This window comes from Neodothiora populina (genome assembly GCF_041146345.1).
Source record: "Neodothiora populina strain CPC 39397 chromosome Unknown canker_contig_12, whole genome shotgun sequence".
In the NCBI taxonomy this organism is placed as follows: Eukaryota; Fungi; Ascomycota; class Dothideomycetes; order Dothideales; family Dothioraceae; genus Neodothiora; species Neodothiora populina.
Genome location: NW_027191404.1, coordinates 953795 through 974709, shown reverse-complemented (window position 1 = coordinate 974709; position 20915 = coordinate 953795). Strand labels below are relative to the sequence as shown.

Below are 20915 nucleotides of genomic sequence, written 5' to 3'. Positions count from 1 at the left end.
GGCAGTGAGACTCGGGCTTGTTCTGCTCAAGACGTGGCGCATCCCTGATCCTCGGCTTTAGTTGGACCGTCGCATGGGCGAAGAAATGATGAGACGTCGGTCCGCCTACGATTTGACTGCCGAGTTCGAATTATGGACTGGCCGTACTTCTACGCCTCTAGATGAGCTTCGGCCTGGAACAGAGCACTGTGACAAGACCGAGGTGGAAGTCGTGGCATGGCAGCTTGGAAATGGGGCGAACAGAGGCAGTGATAGAGGAGAAGCCGAGCAGAATGAAGTAAGAACCGCCGAGGGGTCAACCCTAGATGGGACTTTTCTGCAGCAGCTTTGATGTGAAAGTGCCCCTCCCGTGTCACATCACAGTATATATTACGCGTAATCGGCCAATGATCATGGTAAATTCATAGTGTATCTTATCAGCCGACGTGGCGTAGTGGTATCGAGTTACGAACACTTATTTTTGGTCCAAGGAGGCTCTCCATCATCATCAAATTCGGCCCATTTGAAGTAAGTGCAGCCAGTCTGTCCAGGTGTATAGCCAGAATGACACATCCACATGTATCTTCCCAGATTCTGCTTCTTCTGCTGAACACACCTTAGCGTGGTAGGCACTCCGCAGTCGCACTTCGGGGTATATCTTGGATGAAAGGCCTCCCTGGCGTGACGATATGTGATGTTGATACGCTTGTTCCCAGCCAATGGATGAGGGTCGATGGATGTAGCCGGTGCTACAGAGTGTTTCCATTGTTCTTGCATCTCTGCGTGCATAATCAAGAGAGAATTATGCGGCAGTTGAATGGAGATTTGACCTTGAGTATCTGCTACAGCACCGCCTTGTGGCTTGCTATCATCAGAGTCCTTTGGTATGACTCGACGGACACGAAACTCGCGTGCTACGCCTAGTGATAAACTTCCAATAACAGCTCGTGGGCCAAGATATGTCAACTGATCAGAATGGTACCCAAGGCTTTCTCGGGGACCATCGTAGCAATTGACCACGGCAATATTAGGCTGCCATGGTCTTGGGGACTGGTACTTGAGCTTCTGACCTCTGGGGTAGAAGTCTCTTATGCGACGCTGTATCTCTGCGTTGACCGAAAGAGCTACTCTGTGCGACGCTTTGCGCATCTCGGGTGTCGACAAGCGAATATCGGGTGTTTTGCTGCCATTGTAGAAGTAAGGAGTCTTCTCCTCATTCGCATCCTCGATACTGTCAGTATAGAAGGACACCGAACGTGGTGATTCGACAGCACGGTCGAAGAGAACGAATCTCTCGGTCCCAAAGGGTGGCTCTGCGAGAAGCTCTTTGAGCAGAGCATCGGCTTCGGCATTAGGAAGGAAATTGTGTATCATCGAACACGGGGTATGCGTTTCGATGTCTTCAGGACTGTACAGAAAAAGAGTCTTGCCTTTCTTCGTCAAAGTCCTAGCAGATGCACTGTTTCCAGCGTCCTCGGCAGGTTTGATTAGATTGAAAAGAGATGATTGGTAGCCTACGGTTCTGGAGATTTTGTTCTTTCTAAGAAAAGGGCTGAGGTTGGACTGAGAGAGCATCCTTGACGCCTCTTCGACGTTGCCTTCGCATGCTAGTAGAGCATCGAGCAATGCATCTGGGCTAGCATCAGGATCCAAGGAAGCAAGACAAGCCAACTTGACTTCTGTACTGTCATCCTCGTTGTTATCAACGGCAGACGTGTCATGAGGGTTGACGTTCGCAGATTCTGGCTGGGAGCAGTGCTTCCGCTTTCTCGAAATGAAGGCATCCATTCTAATGGTCAATATGGACTTTACATGCCATATCTTCGTCAGAGGACAAAGAAACCTGGTCACCTCAGACAAGGTCACAACATCAATTTATGATATGCCCATGAAAGTGATGAGCATGCAGCCTACGGACCACACGAGGCTTCTATGGCCACAAATGCAAAATGCCTAAGGTGCCAATGTTGTAGAGGTATGACTTGAGGCAACAGTGCATGTGTGTCGTGAATTCACACGCATAGACCACGATTCTTGTACAAGAAGCTTCGCCACTTCAAACATGCGAACAGGGTCACCCAATTTATGATTATACTGTATCGCGCGATTTTAGCCGTATCATTGCGCGGAGAGGACTGAATCTCTTGCCCTGAGTAGTGTGGTACTGAAAGGCACCCATTTATGAAAGCAAAAACCTTGCGAGCCTCTTGCTCAGCCGAAGCAAAAATTCAAGAAGGGCAGCTTAGATAGTCAATTAGCAATCTACACTACATCACAAGAACATTTGACTCTTCTCCAAGCAAGCACAGTTATATCCATTGTCTAGTGCCTCGCTGCATTTTGCTCGAAAGCATCCAGTCTAATCATCCAAACGGTGACGCGCCAGCCGGACGTGCCCCACTCAGATTAACGACCATGCCAGGCCCGAAAGCACCACCAGCTTTAGCCCCAGCTCCAGCACCCATCATCTTCCTCTTTCTGTTTGCCGCGTCCTCGACTTTCCACCCAGGGATCTCATCGCCGTCCCCATCGGCATTGCATCTCTTCTCCACCGCTTCCCAGATATTAGGGAATCCCGCAGCCAACGCGCCCTTGACCCTGGCGCCTTGAATGGCCAGTTTGCGCCGTGAGAAACTGAGGTAGCCGTTCAGAAATTCTTGGTGGATGAGAGCGGACATCTTGGAGAAGATGGATGTCATGTCTGGCAAGACTAATGCTGCTTGCTCTTCGGTTTCTTGCATGTCCTCTGATCCTGCAAAGTCCGGATCCACGTAGACGTTTGGTTGCATTTGTCCAGGCGGGGTGACATACTTTCTTTCTTGCCAGTAGAAAAGAGTGAGCACAACATTGAGGTCGACAGTGGGAGCTTTTCGTGTTGATGGATCGCCCGGGTCGCCTGATATGAGGAACGTTTTCCGAACGAGGCTGCGCCAGACGAGCACTTCGCATCTGTTCCATAGTTGGAGGTCAAGTCGATAATGTGAGAACCATGCGTAGTGTGCGGAGCCTACGTCTAGATGTCGTCGGAAACTGCATAGATCTCCCTGTGCGATATAGCGGCACAGTGGCTCAAAGTGGTCGCGTACACCCTGGGCCGAGGGATGAGAGAGGAGCTGAGCAGAGGGGAAGCGGCCGCATATTAGATTGGCGGCGATGAGATAAATAAGAATAAGACGTCCTTGCGAGCTCGCACATTGAACGTTGCATTCATTCCATGCTTGTTGGAGTGTTTTTTGCGCTCGATACACATGCCCATTGCCCCAAAGGAAGCGACCGAGGTAGTATAGATAGGTTACTCGTTCGCTCTTCGGATACGAATTCAGTGGTGGCGATTGATTGTAGATGTTTTCAAAAATTTGCGCACAACCGCGCGTTTTGTGACATGCGAAGAGGATCCTGAGACAGAGATTCGCTATCGTGTAGATGCCCCTTCGCTTGCCTTCTGGTCTTCGCGTGCTGCTGTTGAGGCCCCCCGTGCCTGCACCACTACGGTCGTTGAGACATATGACGAACGCTTGACGGAGGATATTAGCAGCGCGTTCGGGCAGAGTCTCTCTAGGTCCTCCGTCTTCACCACTAGATTTGGGGATCAAATGCGCAATCAAGTGAGGCTGTTTGTCTAATCCTATCGCGAGACGTGAGAGGACGCGAGAGTATTGGACTACTGTCGGCAGTATTAAGTAGCCATTTGTTTGATGACTGAGGGCACTGTTGGCCTTTCTATAACGCACATGGGACGTTAGAATACTCTTGTTCTCCTCTTATGTTAAAATGTATCATTGGCATAGCGCTTCGTCTACCGTTGAGGAACCAGCGTCAACTCAACGCGCTGACAGCTCAAGCATACAACTTCCAGGATTGAACCATGGTTTGCCTTCCGATACGCTTGACAGGGATGGTCCTCCGCCCCTGCGCTTAGGATAATTGCATTGTTTCTCTCGCCACCTTGGACGAATAAAGCCAACCCTGGAGAACCCCAAAATATCGGACACGAGACAAAAAGTAGAACTTCACACTTACTGTAATAAGTCACTAAGCAGATTGTAAGTCTCCAAAAGGTTTCCCACATCAACATCCCTCAAGAACGCCAGATAAACACCCATGAACTTGACGAACGCATTCCACGAAGGACCGGCTCCGTCTGCATCAGCACTCACCGCGCCAGCAAGTCTCGAGCTCACCACGCTCTCGAGCGCATCATCTGACGAAGTCGACCCAGAAGCAAAAGAAGACGAGGGAGAGGACCTTGGATAAGCGCGCCGTAGCTCGGCTATTATCTGTTCGTATGATGAAGAATAAGGTGGCTCAATGATGAGGAATTGTGCGATTTGCGCCGCATCTTTCCGAGTGATCAAGGACGAAATCTCGGACAGAAATGTCAGTGTCGTTGGTATTGATTGTGTTGACATTGCGTCGTCCTGTTCCTTCCTGGTGGTCGCCCGGCGTTGTTGGTGGTTCTACACGCGCCTCTGAGCGCGCTGAACCTCAAAATTCCCTGTAGGCACACAGAACTTTATGCGCGCTCCTTTGGTGTACAGTAGACAATATTTCCGTATATCATTGGACCATGTCTGCGATAGGTTGGTCAGACGAATGTGGTCGTCTACGAGTTGGGTATGATCTTGGCATTCGTCGTGAACTTTCAAAGGTTGTTATGGGGTCTGGTATGATGGTCTGTGCATGGCCTCTATGGTTGATGCTGCGCAGTGCATGAATGACATGCTCCTTGGATAAAGGCTCACCACAATAATGCTTATTGTAACGCAATCAGGAAACTCATATGTTTGGATTGGCAGATACGATGGCTTGAGTAATACAAGTCGAGGAAGGAAAGACTTACGTAGCGGGAACGTACATTTCTATGTGTCTACAACACTCAAATTGAACCGGAACAGACTTCGAGATGATGGTGTGGCATTTCTAATTTCTACATACAAAACATTACGGCTCAGAGGACGTTAACGATGCAAGCCAATGGCTTATGCGCTTCGCTTCAATCAACTGTGATATACATAGCCAAAAAGGTAATTTCTTCCCAATCTCCAAATAGTCCGACGAGAAAGGGTATTGGTCTGCAACAAAGGAAAATATAAAGGGCTGGCAGCGAGCCATGGAGTTACTTGAAGTGTCTTTGCCTTCACACAAGAGCGTTGCAGCAAGTTTTTCTGGCGAACGCCGATTGTATGATCGTATGGTACAAAGAGGGTTTTGTTGGATCATTTTGGATGACCGAGGGTAGCGTTTTAGAGAGCTTGACCCGGAACTGGTTTTCTAGCGGGTACCACTGCTGGTTTGAGAGGACTCGAGCCGGGGCCTGAAGCACCATCATGCTGTGTAGTGGCTCCAGATCCAACCGACGCACTTCGTGGTCGCGAATCCGCCATAGGTTTGGGTGGCATAGGGCCCGGAGACATGGACCTCATGTGAGGGTTCGCCAAAGGACCTGAGGCTGTTCGTTGACGCTGGTTCTGAGAATTCGAGACTACCCTGCGATCGTTGACAATAGGAGCAAGAGGGGCCGGAACCAGAGAGTTGGGTCGTGGAGGCTCAGAAACTTTTCGCATCGTCTGGCCAGGAGGTGGAGGACCCATTAGACGTCCATTAGGGGGACCATTCGGGCGTGGCTTGAGAGGGAGTTTCGACAAACACGTGCGGGGAGCAACACCTTGCTTGGAGCGATCCATGGTCATGCAGAGGCACTGAAAAAGTTGTTAGCATGGGGACTGCGCAGGTGACACTGATTGACTTACCCATCCATCATCATACTCATGCAAGACTCTGACAAGGCCACCGACTTTCAGCTCGAGCTCATCGTCCATAGATGGCTTAAACTCCAGCTGGATACGATGTACGTTGTTCGAGGGTGCAGGAGGTGGACCAGTAACTGTGGTTGGAGCACCAGTCGCAGCGACGATTGGCACTCCAGCCGCAGTACCGAATTCGGCTCTGGACGGTGACGCGGGGCTAGACTTTGCAGATTTGCTTGGGACTGGAACTTCACTGCCCTCGAGTTCGAAGGAGACAGTGCTTTGTGATTGTCGGAGAACAGGTACAGGGGAGACGACACGAGTGGTTGACGCACCGTGCACAGTCTCAGCATGAATGCCAAAGGGATTAGCAGGGTCAGCTGCCGGGCTCACAGATCGCGAGTCCGGCTCTATTTCAGCGATTGCCGAGAGAGCTGCTGCTGTCTTCTCAGGATCTGCACCAAGGGAGAATCGTGAGGTTGGGCGAATGCTCAAACGTGGTGCAGGAGCTTCGTTACGCGGCGAAGAGGCACGCGACGATACAGTGAGCGGCGACGAAGCACGAGGAACAATGCTTGGTATGGGAGTGGGATCGATAGGAGGCGGCAGACGCTTCTCATCATCGGCATCAACTAATCGTTGGGCACCCGCAGCATTGCCTCTTTGAGCCTTCTTGCGCCTGTAGAAGAAGAAGGTAAGACCTGCGACGAGCAAAAGCGCCAAGATAACCGCGAACGCAATGCCTCCCTTCGCGCCTGAGCTCATTCCTGGAGAGGATGTAGCGGACGGGGAGGCTGATGCGGATGCAGACTTGGTCGCCTTGGCTGCGCTTGCATCAGATATTGAGGTTGAGGAGGCAGATGCAGTAGAAGACGACGCCTTGGAGGAAGAAGCTGCTGAGGAAGACGACGCTGAGGCAGACGCAGCTGCACTCGACTTAGAAGATACAGCAGCAGAGGATGAGGCGCTAGACGAAACAGCAGCGGCGGCGGCAGTGGTAGTGGGAGCGGTAGAAGAAGAGGCTTTGGAAGATGTAGAAGCCACTGGTGTAGCTGACTTCTCTACCGTAGCTTTGACGAGCGTGGTGCTGCGTGCAGAGCTAGCCGCTGAGGATTGTGCATTGGGGGCAATGCTCTTGGTTTTGGGATTGTAGTCCACAGAAGAGGTAGTTGGCAAACCCTGGGTGACATAACCAGCTGTCGGCCCAGAGAAGGTAGCTGAAGCAGTAACATAGACGACTGAATAGATAGTCGCGGGATCTGCTGCAGCTCGCTCGACAACGCTCGCCAGCGAATCGTTGTTCTCGAGAATGGTCTCGTCGGACATATCTATACCCCTTTTGAAATGACGGTGGAGCAGATGACCGTGCATGGTCAGGCGTGGACAGAGACCAGATTTTACGGTAGCGATTGTGTTGTTTGGTCGGCAGCAAGCAGGTGAAAAGAATGGAAGTCAAGAAATCTTGACGAATGGTGTGGTGTGGTGCAGCGACGACAATGTCGCGGCGACCGAGGAATGCAAGAGTATATCAGTGTTCAGACGCTGCTCGCCCAGACCAGGCACTACCGTCGAGGCATGTACACAACGTTCGTGGAGCCAATGTAAAATGAGTGGTATGCGATTTAGGCCAAAAACGTTACATCTGCATTCTAGACAACCATCACTGAAGAAACAACAACGTTGACGCCTCCTCATGAACAGCAAAGATTACAACAACCACCGTTACAGACCAGAGCGATCGTGACCCGATCAATTTAGATATCTTTTGTCGCCCTTAACGGGATCAATATGCAATACGTCCTTCATGCGACCTTGGAGTGCTCTAAAGGATGTGATGTGACGACCATCCCCCAGCTTTTTGTCGCTTAAACTTTGCCCATCAGGGTTTGGATCTCCCAGGCACTGTACGGTGATTGGCCTTTGCTGCTTAACGGAGATTACACGTCTACTGAAACGCGTGTGTCTGTTTTTACTCCCCTCCCAAAACAACTTTAGCAAGCCACTAAAACACCAACCCTACCCATACACCTCGACCAGTGTCAGAGCCCTCAAGATCCTTTGTCAGAGATCGCGAGTGAATAAGTAGGTGTGCTGATCAGTTGGTAGATAGGTGCCAATAGTTGCGTGTAGCAAAGGACGACCCGAAGATGTAAACAAAGCAATGTCTTGTCAACGTACAAGAAGCCGTTACTTCAACTGTCGTATTGATTTGTCCGTTGAACCCGCAATTCTATCAACAACAAGAACCGCAATATCCTTGTCAGTTCAGAAAAGGGGCTCTATTCATCTGCAGTATTTGCATGAATTTTCTGCCCTGGTCCATACCGCATATCGGGCTACGGCACAGATATGACACGCTGGGTCCCATTGGTATAGGTAGGTAGCTAAGATAGATCGGCATTTGCCATGATGAAAGGGCAGGCCACAAGATCGTCCTGATTACATTCCTCGGGTTATTGGGGAAATTTTGGCTGAAGAGTTGCACCACCACCTCCTATGAAATGAATCTGCATACTCTGGCACACTATAATGTCCAGTACTACCTATACATTCGAAGGAGGACATAAAAGGAGTAGCACCATGGCTAAGCATGAACATGCGACCCGCAGCTCTAGCCTGTCAGCTGTGGTTGACTAAGCCTTCGTTACAGGCGTGCGCAAGATATTTGTTCTTAAACAGCCATCATGAAGCTGTGCAAAGAGGTCGCTTGGCCTTGTCCCATAGTAGAGGATTGCCAAACAGAGGCATCAGAGATCCGGGCTTCAAATACAAATCGCCATTCGTTTGGTGATGCACGCACTCTGTCTATATCTATTATCGGCTGACGCCTCATGAGGTATCTGTTTCGACGTTTCTGAAGTGAATCAGGATATTATTAGAACCAAGGGCTTGCGTGAAGATACCAAAACCTCATATAAGGCATTATCTAAACGATGATTTCGTGTAACCATGATGCAACAGGCACAAGTGGACCGCTGAAGCTTAGTGCTGCGCCGGGGTCTGTTCCTCACACCTGACTGGATGACCTTTCCTGCCTTCTCAGTCTATTCTTGCTTGCGACTTTGAGATGCTGATCAGCTTTGTCTTTGCGCCAAGAACATCGCTCTACAAACTCGCAGCTGCGACATTTGAACGCTTCTTCGATATCGACTCCCTTGGGCATTCGCTGTCCCTTCCACCATGCCATGATCTGCTGCAAGTATGCATCAAGTATAGGACCATCGTAGGCAAATGTTTTCGTGCCGATGACTGTCCCGGTTCGTGACGCACGGTATTCGACCCGAAGTACATCCCCAATTGGTGAAACGCTCTTGTCTTTGGAGAAAGGCATTGTGCGAGCCATTTCTGATGTCATCAGCGTCCATAGCTTTTCCAGCGTGTTGTGACCAAGAATCTCATCGATAGCATCCTGTTCGATCTCAAAGTCAGAGATACGTTCCTCCGCAGATAGAGTGTCTAGACTGCTCATCTGAGCCATGAAGCTGTCACTGAAATGAGCTGCGTTGTCCAATTTGTAGCGCTCGAAGATCTTCTGAGCTGGCACGCAATTTGCGGCAAGAAGAGACAGCATACGATGATACATCATCAACTGCATGACAGTAGGTCTAAGGGCAGCATCGCCGGTGGGCACCGACACCGAACCGCGAGTCTTGATGTCAGCAAGATAGACTGTGCGAGCTTGGTGCAGTGTTCCCAGCCACGAACCCCCTTCATCGCTGCCAGCAGTGGTGTTTTGCCATAAGGATTGAAGTGTAGCCTGGTTTGTGGGTACTGAAAATGTTCTTTTGCGTTTTCCTGCCGTTGTGCGCTCCTTCTTTTCCATGAGTCTGGCCTCGAGTTCGTCATCGGGACATTGAAAGCTAAGTTCGTCAATGATGCCATTGACAACTTCGCCCTCGACTTCAGCCCACACTTCAATCTCTCGAGCCAAGCCTGTCGCTCTCAGTGTACGCAATGCATGTATCACATTCCAGATACGTAGGCCGAATGCATCCTCCTTGGTCGCGACCTCCACAGGCACGGCAATGCGCATCTTCTCGCCCAGTGCTTTATGTAATGCTTCGCTGACGATACCAATTGAGACAGGTGCAATGTTCTCCTTCTTCAGGACTTTGTGTATGAGCCCAGCAGCCACATCGATAGGAACAGCAGGTCTCTTCTCCTTATCAAGGACCTTTCTCACCACCGTGGAAAGAGTTTCTTCCGTCACAGCTGTCTTTAGCTCTTCTTGCAGTACCTTCTTGACTAGTGATTTGACCCCTTCAACAGGTAATTGTGTGGTCGACTGTTCTTCCATGACTTTGTGGACACTAGAGCCTTGTTTCATTGCTTTCGTGCGACGAACGCGGCCATACCTGGTCAAGTTATACCAATACTGCATTTCGCACCAAGCTGGCGATACAATGTTTGTGACAGATAGCGGCCTTTTCGATTTGAAACGCTCCAACGGAGAACGTGTATCAAATGGATCGGGCTCCTCGGGTTCCGGCACTACTTCTAGAGGAGTTTGACTGTCACCTGAAGGCGATACCAGTACAGCATCAGCGCTTGCTGACCTTGCTACAATCCGCTATGGTCAGCACGTCAGTGACTATATATGTATTTGTGCTTGGCCACGTACGGGAGAAAGCGATGCGATTCTGCGGGTCGTATTCAACCTCGACCGACGCCTCACGAGAAGGTCTCTCGAACGCCAAAATTGTGAAGGTAACACCGGTCTCATCCACAAGCTCCTCGGATGCACCATCGAACGTCGCCACGCGACTTCCGTCAAGCAGAGGGTATGCCCCATTTCTGCGAACTGAAGCTAAATCACGTATATCCCCGTATTGTGATTCGGTTTGTGAAAGGAGAGCAGAGAGTGCGGCCTCGTCTTCGGGTCCTAGTTCTGAGCCATAATTACTTTCAAGGTCACCTTTTGCGGCCGTGGTAGTTGTGTCATTCCATGGGTCTTGATCTGTCATGATGCCATTACTTTCATCAAGGTTTGGCGTTTGTGGTTCATGACAATCCATTAAGTTTACATCTAGAGCTCATTGAAAGACCCAACAGCAGTCGTATGCGCTGGTCGAATAGACATATTTCCTGTCAAAGCGACCGGGACGTGTGATATCTTTGGAGAACTTTTAACACACCTGGAAATGTTGCCAATAATACTAATTGAACAATCGACTTGTTTGCCACTCCACTCAACTTCGTTCACAATGAACGGCCTTGGCGCTGACGTCGACCAGTCTTTCGCGTCTTCTTCGATCGCGTGCTTCACTTTACAGAATCACTCACCATTAGTACGGCAGAGCAGTAATAATATAAGCATTACACAACCTTAGCCGACTAGTTATACCCGTGAAACCCAAATCTATTCTGTCCATTATCAAGCCCTAGCTCTATATTGGGCTGACGCATCCAACAAAGTCTTCTGCATCAAATATGGCTCCAAAATACAAGTCGCGTAAACGGGTCTCGGAAGTAGAAGAGTACGGTTCGGACGATGGTTTCGTGGAGGATGCTCCTAAGTCCAAGAAACCCAAGGTAACGAAAGCTGCTCCTTCAAAAGACCTGCAGAAGGACGCTGAAGGGAATGAATACTGGGAGGTGAGTGTAGTCACTTTTCAATTTTTATCTCATACTAAAGTCATCAAAGCTATCTGCGAAACGCCGAGTTACACTCTCGACTTATAACAACGCGCATCTTGTAAAGTATGCTTAAATTATGGTTCTTCGGCATGTGCTCAACACTAACATATTACAGCATACGCGAGTACTATGAAAAGGATGGCAAGAGTCTTCCTGGCAAGAAGGTATGATCTTCGGAGCCACTAAAGATATGCAATGGCGTCAGACCATTCGTATCGCAGCTGTCTAATCTTGGAAGCCTGAGCATCACTGACTTCATGCTCCAGGGCATCAGTCTCTCTGTAGAGCAGTTCAACGCTATCATTGAATTATTGCCACAACTGGAGGCATGCTTGAAGGACAAAGGCGAAGACATAGCGAGACCCGATTATGGCGCCGCTCCATCTGCTGTCGTTGATGCACCATCTTCAGCTAACGTTGAGAACGAAGCTGAGGGGAGTCATGAAGGTGGAACAGCATCAGACCCTCCAAAGCCTGCAGGCAAGCTTGAGGAGTTCAAGTACAGCAAGAAAAATCACGAGGCGACGAGCGATGAAGAGGAATGAGTACTCTAGCTGCTGTCGCAAGGTGGCGCAGCCTTGCAGGTGATCACCACTTTACAGTCCACGTACTGCAGTCTTGCTATCTTGAGGGGTTCGAACTACAGGGCGACTTGCATTGTAACATTATTATGCTGACATGCAGGTGTCTCTGTCGGTGCAAACATTTGACCGGCGGTCTTTGCCGAGGAACACCATGACATTACTATGGATCTATGGACATCAAGTGTATGTATGACTCGGAGAGGGGGCCGCACTTGATATCAAACCCCACGGGGAACCAGTTCATCAGCACATGTACCCCACGCTTGGGGCTGCCGATCGCCCATGCGCTTGCCTCTTTCTTCCATCACATCGCACAGCATCTGCTCAGACATGCATCCGGATAGCCGACTGCTGCCACATCTTTTGACGGTATTGAGTAATCGCACAAGGTATGCTAGTATCTTGCTCCTGCTGGAGCGGGGTTCGACAAGTATCAAAGTCGCATCAAGCTCTGGATGTTTCCCACTATCAGCATCTACAACATCGACCAGAGAGTTGATTGATACAGTAGATCACCGAATAAGTATACAGGTAGGTTTTCGTTCAAACAGACTTCACCAAGGGCCTTTGTAAAGATGCGGGTAAAGTTCATTTGCTACAGGGTACGGTACAAGTAGCTCAGGACGTGATCGCAACATGATGTCTCCACCCCCCTGCTACACATCCATCATGATCCGTACTGATCGGACTTTTCACAAGATCAACCCGAGAAATCCGTACCAGCCTTGCCATGTATGGTACGTGGCGCTGAACAGTATGCAGTTGCATTGTGCTGCTGTTGTATTATTAATTATTACGACGGCTATCGTCAGGACGGCTCACGACCATGCTCTCGCTCGACAATGCATCTACCATTTGACCAAGCCGAAGAACTTAAAAGCAAGCACCTCGCCGACCCCTCCTTCACTCATAAGTAGATGTGCAGAGTCTGAAACCCTTGAAAACAATCATTTAGACTTGTCGTTGAAATCATTTCAGACTTTGTCCTACCCTCGATAGTTGCTTCATTATGGCAGATATAGACCATATTGAAAGGCTGAGAACGGTAGCTCAAGTATCGTGTAGTGATGGCTGCGATAATTTACTGATGTTTCGACCATAGAACGACCTCGAGTTGGGTGCTACGGAAGCAGTCCAGCAGCACTTCCAAAGACATGTTGTTTCACCAAAGGTAGTAAGCCAGCGCAAGCTCGACTTCGAGCATGCAAGACCGCGATGGCTTCGTGAGATGGCAGCTGAGGCTACAGGAGTATTCTTCTATGGTAAGACTGCAATCTAGCCTGCCGTGGTGTCACTTGCTGACCCATTTTAGTCTATCCTGGCATTGCAGCTACTGCAAGTTTCTTCCTCAACAAAACAGATGCCGCTTTCGGGAGTTTACTTCAGGTCGCGTTTGCTTATTCCTTTGGCATCGCTTTCGCCATAATCACATGTGCCGCTACCTCGGGAGGGTAAGTCAACAACATTCTTTGACTGTTGCAGTATTGGGCAGTGACCTATTATGACAGCCATTTCAATCCTGCAGTCACCATATATTTCGCGATCTGGCAGGGTTTCCCTCTGAAGAAAGTGCCCTACTATATCTTCGCACAGATCTTCGGATCATTCATGGCGGGTCTCATTGTCTATGGGCAATACCACCAGCAAATCTCCGCCTATGTAGCTACTTTGAAGGCCGAAGGAACTACTTCTATGGTCTTCAACGGTGGTCCGGCAAGTATATTTGCCTCTTTTCCCAATCCGTACCAAAGCCTAGGATACTTGTTCGTGATCGAGTTTTTCGTCGACTCTTACATTGTACGTCCTTGTCTACCGTGATCCCGGATAGAGTTAATGGTTGTGTTCTAGGGCGTTGTGATTTGGGCAGTTCTTGACCCAGCCAACCCATTCGTCGCACCTGCCGGAGCTCCATTCGCCATCGGTCTTTCATATGGCGCGATGATCATGGGGTAAGACTCTTCCGTGACTTGCTCAACGTCTGCTCTGCGGTAACAGGGAAACTAACAAGCAACTCACCCTCCCAGCTTCGCCGACATCACTATCTCCACGAACCTAGCCAGAGATCTCGGCTGCAGATGTGTAGCGGCAATCTTCTTCGGCGGCGAAGCCTTCAGCTACAAGAACTACAGCTGGATCGGCATCCTGGTCAACGTGCCCGCGACCATCTTCGCCACGACGTACTACGAGATTCTCATGCGTGACAGTCTGCAGAAGATCTCTAAAGGTGGCGCCGTGCACGAGGGCGGCGAGGAGGGATTGAGTCTGCATCTGACTAAGAGTGGTATTTCGGGGGAGAAAGCGCCGCCCATGGAGAAGGGGTATGCTAATGCTGTCGAGGACAAGAGTGGGTTGAGGATGGTCTGATATGAAAATGATGCAAAAGTGAGAAGCCGGGTTTGTTGAACGATGGTTTTTGGAGTGACATTCAAGCCATGGTCGATGATGATCACATGGTTCTTTTGCACTGTTTACCAGACTTGATCAAAATATTCAGTCGATATAATGATGTCCCTTGCCTCCACACCACCATTTCTATTGCGAGATCATGGGTAGAAGGCCCAAACAACCTGCAAGATCACACATGCTCCCCCCGGCAGCAACTTAGGATCGAATTATGTATCTAAAATTCATGACCAGGGTCGCCCTCCAGACATCCACAACCCAGTATCTCGTTTTTGGCGTCTTGTGGACGGGACTAAGATGTGTATGGCTAGTCGTAGATCAGATGTGGAAACAAGATGGTCTTCCTTTTTCTTTCCCTATGGGGTGGTTGTGCTAACAGCGGATACTGCGAGGAAGAACAAGGCATATCAACTCGCAATACCCGATCGGATATCAGGAATCACGAAACACGAAGATGACACAACTGCACAGTGTTGATAAAGAAAATAAGGGAAGGGCTGGCTGTATGGTTTGCAGTTCAGATTAAAAGTTAACTATGTTTCATCAACTATAGTCCTCGAGAAAAGAAACAGAACACCGAGAAGAAAAAGAGTGGTACAGCGAGGCAGACGAACAGACAGAGCCACAGAATAAGAACATGTGCTTCTTTGACTATTTCGTCGCTGCTGCCGCTGCTGCTCTTCATGCCACTAATCGCTTCCCTTGATTCTCCACTTTCCTCATTCAGGGAGGGGGTATCTTATATTAAATATTTCAGACCTCCTTCTCGCAGGAACAGTATCTCTCCTGCACAGATCAAGGAGATTCGAAAGGCAGAAAAAAAGGAAAAAGAGTGCGTGACTAGCCTTTCACAGAGCCATGACAGGTATGAAGCCGAAAGAAGGAGAGAAGCTTTTGTAGTCCACCGTACTCTTCCGTTGGAAACCCGGTCGAGACCGAAGGTACAGGCGCCCATGTCGAGAAATGAAAAAGTTTCAAAGAAAAGAAGCTGCTGTGGCCGTGGAGCCTATGTGACATGGCATCCTTTGTGCATGTGCATCAGAAAAGAAAAGTACAGAACAGAAAAGAAAAATGCCAGATACAGCAACCTTGGGGGATATCGTGCGTAGACAATAGCAGAAACAGATGCGAAAAACAAAACAAAACCGAGACGAAAAGAAAACGCCGTATCGGCAAGAAACAGCAAAGAAAAATAAAGAGAATTGATCCGGTGGAGTCGATAGACAGTGGCGTGAGCGTGAATGTGCTCCCGCCGATCAGCTCTGATCAGAGTATTATTGCGGCTTGCTTTTTTTTGTGATCATAATCGTCAAACCCATTAGCTCATGATTTTACCCTCTCTCCGCCTGTTCCTCATGCCAATCTTCCACTCTGCTCGTGCAACCCTCATAAGCGTGTCTTCGTCCTGCACGGGCACCCAAGACGTGAGGACCTTCATCGAGTTCTCAAAGTCCGAGTCAAGGAGGACGACGCGCATGGCCTCGACAATGGCAGCACTAGCGGCGTGCAAGACACTGAGGTCAGCACCTCCAAAGCGACCTTTCTGTTGCTTTGTAGGAGCGTTAACCGACACGGTGGAGGCATGTGAGAGCTGCGATCTGGGTGCATCTCCGAGGAGCATGTAGACGTCCCAGATGCGGAGTTGAGCAGGGAAAGGTATTGACATGTTGAAGAGTGTCAGGTACCAGCGGGTGCCGTAGGCGGTCGGATCGATACCGAGGTCAATCAGCCTTTCAGATACTTCAGCATCGTTGGCCAGCCACTGCGTATTGAATTCCTCGAGGGCAGCCATGAGACCCTCGAAGCCAGAACGGTAAAGCTCCTCCAGGCCGCGTAACTGCCACATGCGAACGAGCATGACAAATGCCATCTCCTCGTCATAATAGCACAGCAAGGTTGCTGCAAGCGCAGCCATACCTTGCACGTAGCCAGTCTCTGGAAAGTGCAGTGAAATAGCATGCAAAACACGAAACAGTAGACGCTGACCACCACGGTAGCGACGCCGGAACATGACGTGCATGTTAATAGTCCTTGGTACATCGACATCGATCTGAACGTCATCGGCCGAGCTCTGCTCTTGATATTCGAAGAACAGGCGGATCAGTGTATCATCGGTTGTATCACAGCCTCGCTTGCGTGCAGATGTGGACAAGAAAGAGTGCCAGGCAGTGGCGCGCCAGCGATCAGGGATGCCCTTCCAGGTACGTGCTACGAGCTTGGGATCACGAACGTCGAAGTCGAATTTCATGCCACCACCCTTTTGGTCGGAAGGGACTCGACGAGCCATTTCGTGCCATTTCTTCTCACGACCCCATTCGCGACGTCGGAGATGATCGTGATAGACATCGTTGTCTACTTGCTTCACGTTGCCCAGATCTGCAGGCAGGGTGAGCATATCACTAGCTTCCTCAAGGATCCGTCTCTCTCGTGAGCGGAAAGGGTTGTGAACTCTGACGGTGCTGTGGCTAGACCTGTAGCTGTATATGCTGTTCGCTGTAGTACGGGATGTGTGTCTGCTATCCGCACGGCTTGGAGGTAGCGAACGCGAGTAGCGTTTGGAAGACACCGATGCGCCACGGAATATACCCCGTCTAGGCTGGCGTGGATTGTTAGACATCATCTGCAAGGAAGTGCTGACACGCTGCATGGCTGGACGGATATCGGGAGCGGCCAAGCTTGCACTAGCGGTGTCAGTCGACTTGACGCGTGTGGGCTTGATGAAGCCGTATCTGTCTACAGAGCCTGGCGGAAGAGAATCGAGTCCGTTCCAGTCTTCAATGCCCCCAGCCCGCTCGTTTGGCTCACGAGCAATGTAGCTCATCCTGGACTCAGGGTTGTTGGCGGATGCCGTGCGACCAGTTGTTTGCGGACGTTTACGAGGGTGATCAATAACCAAAGCAGATGCATCTGGCTCAGGGGTGGTGTCGCGTTCGAAGGACTCTTCTTGGATGGGCGAATGTTCACTAGCTATGAATGATGGCACTTCGGTATCCGAGACAGACCAGTCGGCTGCCTTCTCGTCACCATACTCGTACATGGTGCGCACACGTCTTGAAAAGGTGACTTCCTCAGCCGACAAGACACGCGAGCCCTGCAAAACAGCCTGCAATAGATGCACGCTCGGCTTTCGTCGTCCAGTCTTCAGCCCGGTACCTTTAGCAGGCATATTGGATGCATCAGGTAAAGAGACAGTCTCTTGGGCGTCGTGGTTGACCCCGTCAGTCTGAGCATCAGCATCAGCATCGGCAGCAGAGTTAGCATCGGCCATGGCAGCTAGCTTGTGGCCGTTCAATAGAACGCTTCCTCTGTTGGAGAATTGCAGTTTCTCTGGCTGGTTCAGGTCTTCGAATCCGGTCTCGGTGGGTATGTCCAGGTCTATGCCATGGAAGGAGCGAATCTTGCGGTGTCCAGAATTGGCAGCGACATCAGCAGACTCCTCCTCGGGCGCAGGAAGACCATCAGCGTCCCGTGAGAACTTTCGGAAGAAACTTCTATTACTCCTGCTGCTCTTGGGTGGCTGTGCATCATGCACAAAAATAGAGGGTAGACTGCGTGGCTCCCTCACCACATTAGCGTATTGCAGGGGTGAGGCTGCTATAGGTGGGGGAGAGCAATGATCAGTGGCCGACGTGGAGGTCGAGTGGTCAATGCCAGAGTCGCGCTTTACTTGGTTGTCAGGAGCGAAATGAAAGGTGGGGACGACTCGACTCGGCGGGGTCGAAGGGGTGGAAGAGTCGATGATTTTTTCAGACTGCGACGGTGACGACGGCGATTGCAATTGTGCTTGCGGGAGCGTGTGTTGGATTTGCTGTTGAAAGGGCTGTCTGCCAATCGGGGAGGAAGGGGAACCTGTTGTGGTTGTTGGCATCGAAGGGGGAAGGACGACAGCATCCTGGGAGCGAAGACTATCTAATCGATGATAATCTAGAGGTGTCGCCGGACGCGCAGCCTCATCGAGAGTGGCCGCCATTATAGTGTCTCAGCGAAGAACCCCCTTGCCAAATCCTCGAAACTGTCGCATGAGAGACAATAGCGATGGCAGCCAGATAGAAGCAGCAGTAGCGCAAAGATTAAAAAAAAAAAGTGAACGACGCCCAAGAAACAATCAAAAGAAAAGAGAGAGAGAAGAGGGCTGGTCAGGAAGGAGGTAGGTAATCACTCCTTATGGGGGTTGCATATGGCTAAGATGCAGGGGTCCCCCTCACCTCGTTCGTTCACTGCAGGAGAGAAAGAGCACATACACACGCTTTCACTCGCTCACTCACACATGCACGTACACGCGATGCGAAAGAGCCGGCAGGAATCCACCACGGGAGAGCAGCGCAGAGTGAAGGGGTTGACACAAGACCTTGGACAGCGGTACGGCACAGTAGCTCCAACAATTGACAACCATAAGAACCACAGGAAACCACTCGGGATGCGCGATCACTTGCCCATTGCGCTCGTAACAGATGTGGCAGCATTTCAAGCACAAGAACGCAAAGACCGTTAAAAGCCCCCACCTCGAGACGTTGTAGGGTACAGTCACTGTACCTTAGACAGTGAGGAACGCCGTGGCGCCGGCCCGGATCGATCAAGCAATTTCCGTGCTCTAAGCTTAAACGACCATGGGAAACCTACCGTCTATCCAGAGTGATGTGCCTTGCCGTACAGTGAACCTGTGCAATGGTGATCGCACGATAAAAGCCACATGAATTCTTGGGGTGATCATCAAGCGCGTTCGCAACCACCTCGCAAGGGTGTACATATGAACATGTCGCTGTACTATAAACAGCCAGCCAAGCTTGTTGTCATTGTTGATTGTTCTCCACGACCACTTGGCGTGCTATACTACCATTCTTGATATAAACAAATATCGTCGCTACCACTGGATATTCTTCCGCATGCAATTTTGAAGTCACGATTCGTCGTCTCACGTTCGCGTGTTCCTGTCGCACACGCCCACTCCTGCCCGAGTTCGCTTCTCTCCGTTCACATTCTCATAGCTGATATCGTCATTACTGCTCTTCATGTTACACCATTCGCCGCTGTCCGCTGTTTGGGCTTGTCGGTTTGCACACCAACTCGTAGACTTTGCTGGCTCGCTTGTCGACATCTCGGCTATATCATCGAATCTCCCTGGCGCACCATTCCTTCTCTTTCATGGTTCGAAAACTATTACCGACCAGCGAGGTATCCGAACTTTGCCAGGCGGATCCTCGGGACTACACCAATAAGTGTAATTAGAGATGCAACGATGACGGCCCACAGCTGTATCTTCAATACGTTCTTGTTGAAGTCGGTCTGTGTCGCTGCCGCAACTGTCGCAAGCATGACGAGGAAGGTGACGTAGCCTCCCACTCTATGATATTTGTATAGCTTCTTCGCATTCTCCTCGCCGCCGTAGATCTGAGGCACAAAGTATTGGGTGAAACCCACGACCGCCTGGAGCAGCAAGAGAATGTAGGAGATGAGACCGAGTATGGCATGAGGGGACACGAAGTGCGTGCCATTGTGGGCAAACTTATTGAACTCGATGATGACCAGACCGGCGATGGCGGTCAGCAGAGCGACGTCATTGATCCCGGCGTGGGCCCAGGTGCCCTTGCGTTTTTGTTCTTGACATACTGATTAGACAAGTCAAGATAGGTTGAAGGGTGTTGCAGCTTACCTTTCGTGTGTGTAGGTTGCACGATGAGTATACCCTGTGTGAATAGAAGGATCGCAGCAGAGTTGAGCAGCTGTAGCGGACTTCGTCAGTATTCTGCCATTTCCAAAGAGCTAAGATCATCGTAACGAACCGGATGCGCAGAGAAAAGCATCAAATCATTAGAAAATACAGATCCCCAAACAATAGCAGCGAGCTATCATTATGTCAGCCTGATATACCAGCAACTTGTGAAATATAGAGCAACTCACGATCCATGCTCCAGCTTGTGCGACAACACCCGTGCCTAGTATGTACCGTCAGCGAGCTCGACCGACTGTGCTACAATGTTCGACTCACCGAGTATGAAGTTGTAGTATAAAGGTCTTCCCTCTTTCTGCTGGGCATCGCCCTGGTGACCAAGAAGCGGTTCTTCCTCGCCCACTACGCCGTCTCTCACACTGTTTTGATTCTCTGTATCAGAAGACATGATTGCTTTCACGTCCTTGTTCCGCGCCAAATAGACTATCCAGGATAGTGAGAGATGCGGTATAAGCTATTTGCCACAGGTCCTATACAAATGACAAGAGAAACACGCGAGCGAAGAGGTACGAATGAGAAGACAGTGGGAAGGCAAGAGAAGGTAAGGCGCAGAGAAAGACGGGTGAGGTGATATGGTGCAATGAATACTACTGCAGCGCGTGCGGTACAATAGTAGATAATATAATCGAACAGGTGTGTTAGGCGCCTAGTTCAAGATACGGGATGATATGCGATTAGTAAGGCAAGATGAGCCCCCCTCCGACCCCGACAGCCATCTCTGTTCCGTTTCTTGTGTCGATGTCGCACACAACATGTGGAACACACAGGCTCACTACTTGACCTATTGTTGTCCACTTCCGCATACCAAACTCTCCTCACGATACTAGTCAAGGAATC

The 20915-nt window shown here is 50.1% G+C and overlaps 7 protein-coding genes across 9 annotated transcripts; 2 read left to right on the top strand and 5 right to left on the bottom strand.

Annotated features, from left to right (window-relative positions):
* Positions 1 to 444: 444 nt before the first annotated feature.
* AAFC00_001028 (uncharacterized protein) lies at positions 445 to 1767 on the bottom strand (the record flags this gene model as incomplete). Its single annotated transcript, XM_069340161.1, has 1 exon — positions 445 to 1767. The coding sequence occupies one exon, from the start codon at positions 1765 to 1767 to the stop codon at positions 445 to 447; it is 1323 nt and encodes a 440-aa protein (XP_069203632.1).
* A 575-nt stretch (positions 1768 to 2342) lies between these two features.
* On the bottom strand, positions 2343 to 4388 carry AAFC00_001027 (uncharacterized protein; the record flags this gene model as incomplete). The annotated part of the gene is made up of 2 exons (XM_069340160.1): positions 2343 to 3699; positions 4000 to 4388. The coding sequence occupies 2 exons, from the start codon at positions 4386 to 4388 to the stop codon at positions 2343 to 2345; spliced, it is 1746 nt and encodes a 581-aa protein (XP_069203631.1).
* Positions 4389 to 5222: 834 nt separating this feature from the next.
* AAFC00_001026 (uncharacterized protein) lies at positions 5223 to 7097 on the bottom strand (the record flags this gene model as incomplete). Of its 3 annotated transcripts, XM_069347886.1 has the most annotated exons (3): positions 5223 to 5678; positions 5730 to 6832; positions 6905 to 7097. In XM_069347886.1, 3 exons carry the CDS (start codon positions 7095 to 7097, stop codon positions 5223 to 5225), a joined length of 1752 nt encoding a protein of 583 aa, XP_069203628.1. The 3 variants fall into 3 exon arrangements, with proteins under 3 accessions (XP_069203628.1, XP_069203629.1, XP_069203630.1); XM_069340159.1 differs by having other exon boundaries at positions 5730 to 7097; XM_069347887.1 differs by having other exon boundaries at positions 5730 to 7052.
* A 1636-nt stretch (positions 7098 to 8733) lies between these two features.
* AAFC00_001025 (uncharacterized protein) lies at positions 8734 to 10690 on the bottom strand (the record flags this gene model as incomplete). The annotated part of the gene is made up of 2 exons (XM_069340158.1): positions 8734 to 10286; positions 10348 to 10690. The coding sequence occupies 2 exons, from the start codon at positions 10688 to 10690 to the stop codon at positions 8734 to 8736; spliced, it is 1896 nt and encodes a 631-aa protein (XP_069203627.1).
* Positions 10691 to 11156: 466 nt separating this feature from the next.
* AAFC00_001024 (uncharacterized protein) lies at positions 11157 to 11908 on the top strand (the record flags this gene model as incomplete). The annotated part of the gene is made up of 4 exons (XM_069340157.1): positions 11157 to 11321; positions 11371 to 11426; positions 11479 to 11527; positions 11630 to 11908. The coding sequence occupies 4 exons, from the start codon at positions 11157 to 11159 to the stop codon at positions 11906 to 11908; spliced, it is 549 nt and encodes a 182-aa protein (XP_069203626.1).
* Positions 11909 to 12956: 1048 nt separating this feature from the next.
* Positions 12957 to 14311, top strand: AAFC00_001023 (uncharacterized protein; the record flags this gene model as incomplete). Its single annotated transcript, XM_069340156.1, has 6 exons — positions 12957 to 12992; positions 13050 to 13209; positions 13260 to 13398; positions 13456 to 13744; positions 13796 to 13896; positions 13972 to 14311. 6 exons carry the CDS (start codon positions 12957 to 12959, stop codon positions 14309 to 14311), a joined length of 1065 nt encoding a protein of 354 aa, XP_069203625.1.
* Positions 14312 to 19507: 5196 nt separating this feature from the next.
* On the bottom strand, positions 19508 to 20466 carry AAFC00_001022 (uncharacterized protein; the record flags this gene model as incomplete). Its single annotated transcript, XM_069340155.1, has 5 exons — positions 19508 to 19947; positions 20001 to 20070; positions 20131 to 20193; positions 20249 to 20283; positions 20337 to 20466. The coding sequence occupies 5 exons, from the start codon at positions 20464 to 20466 to the stop codon at positions 19508 to 19510; spliced, it is 738 nt and encodes a 245-aa protein (XP_069203624.1).
* Positions 20467 to 20915: the final 449 nt, after the last annotated feature.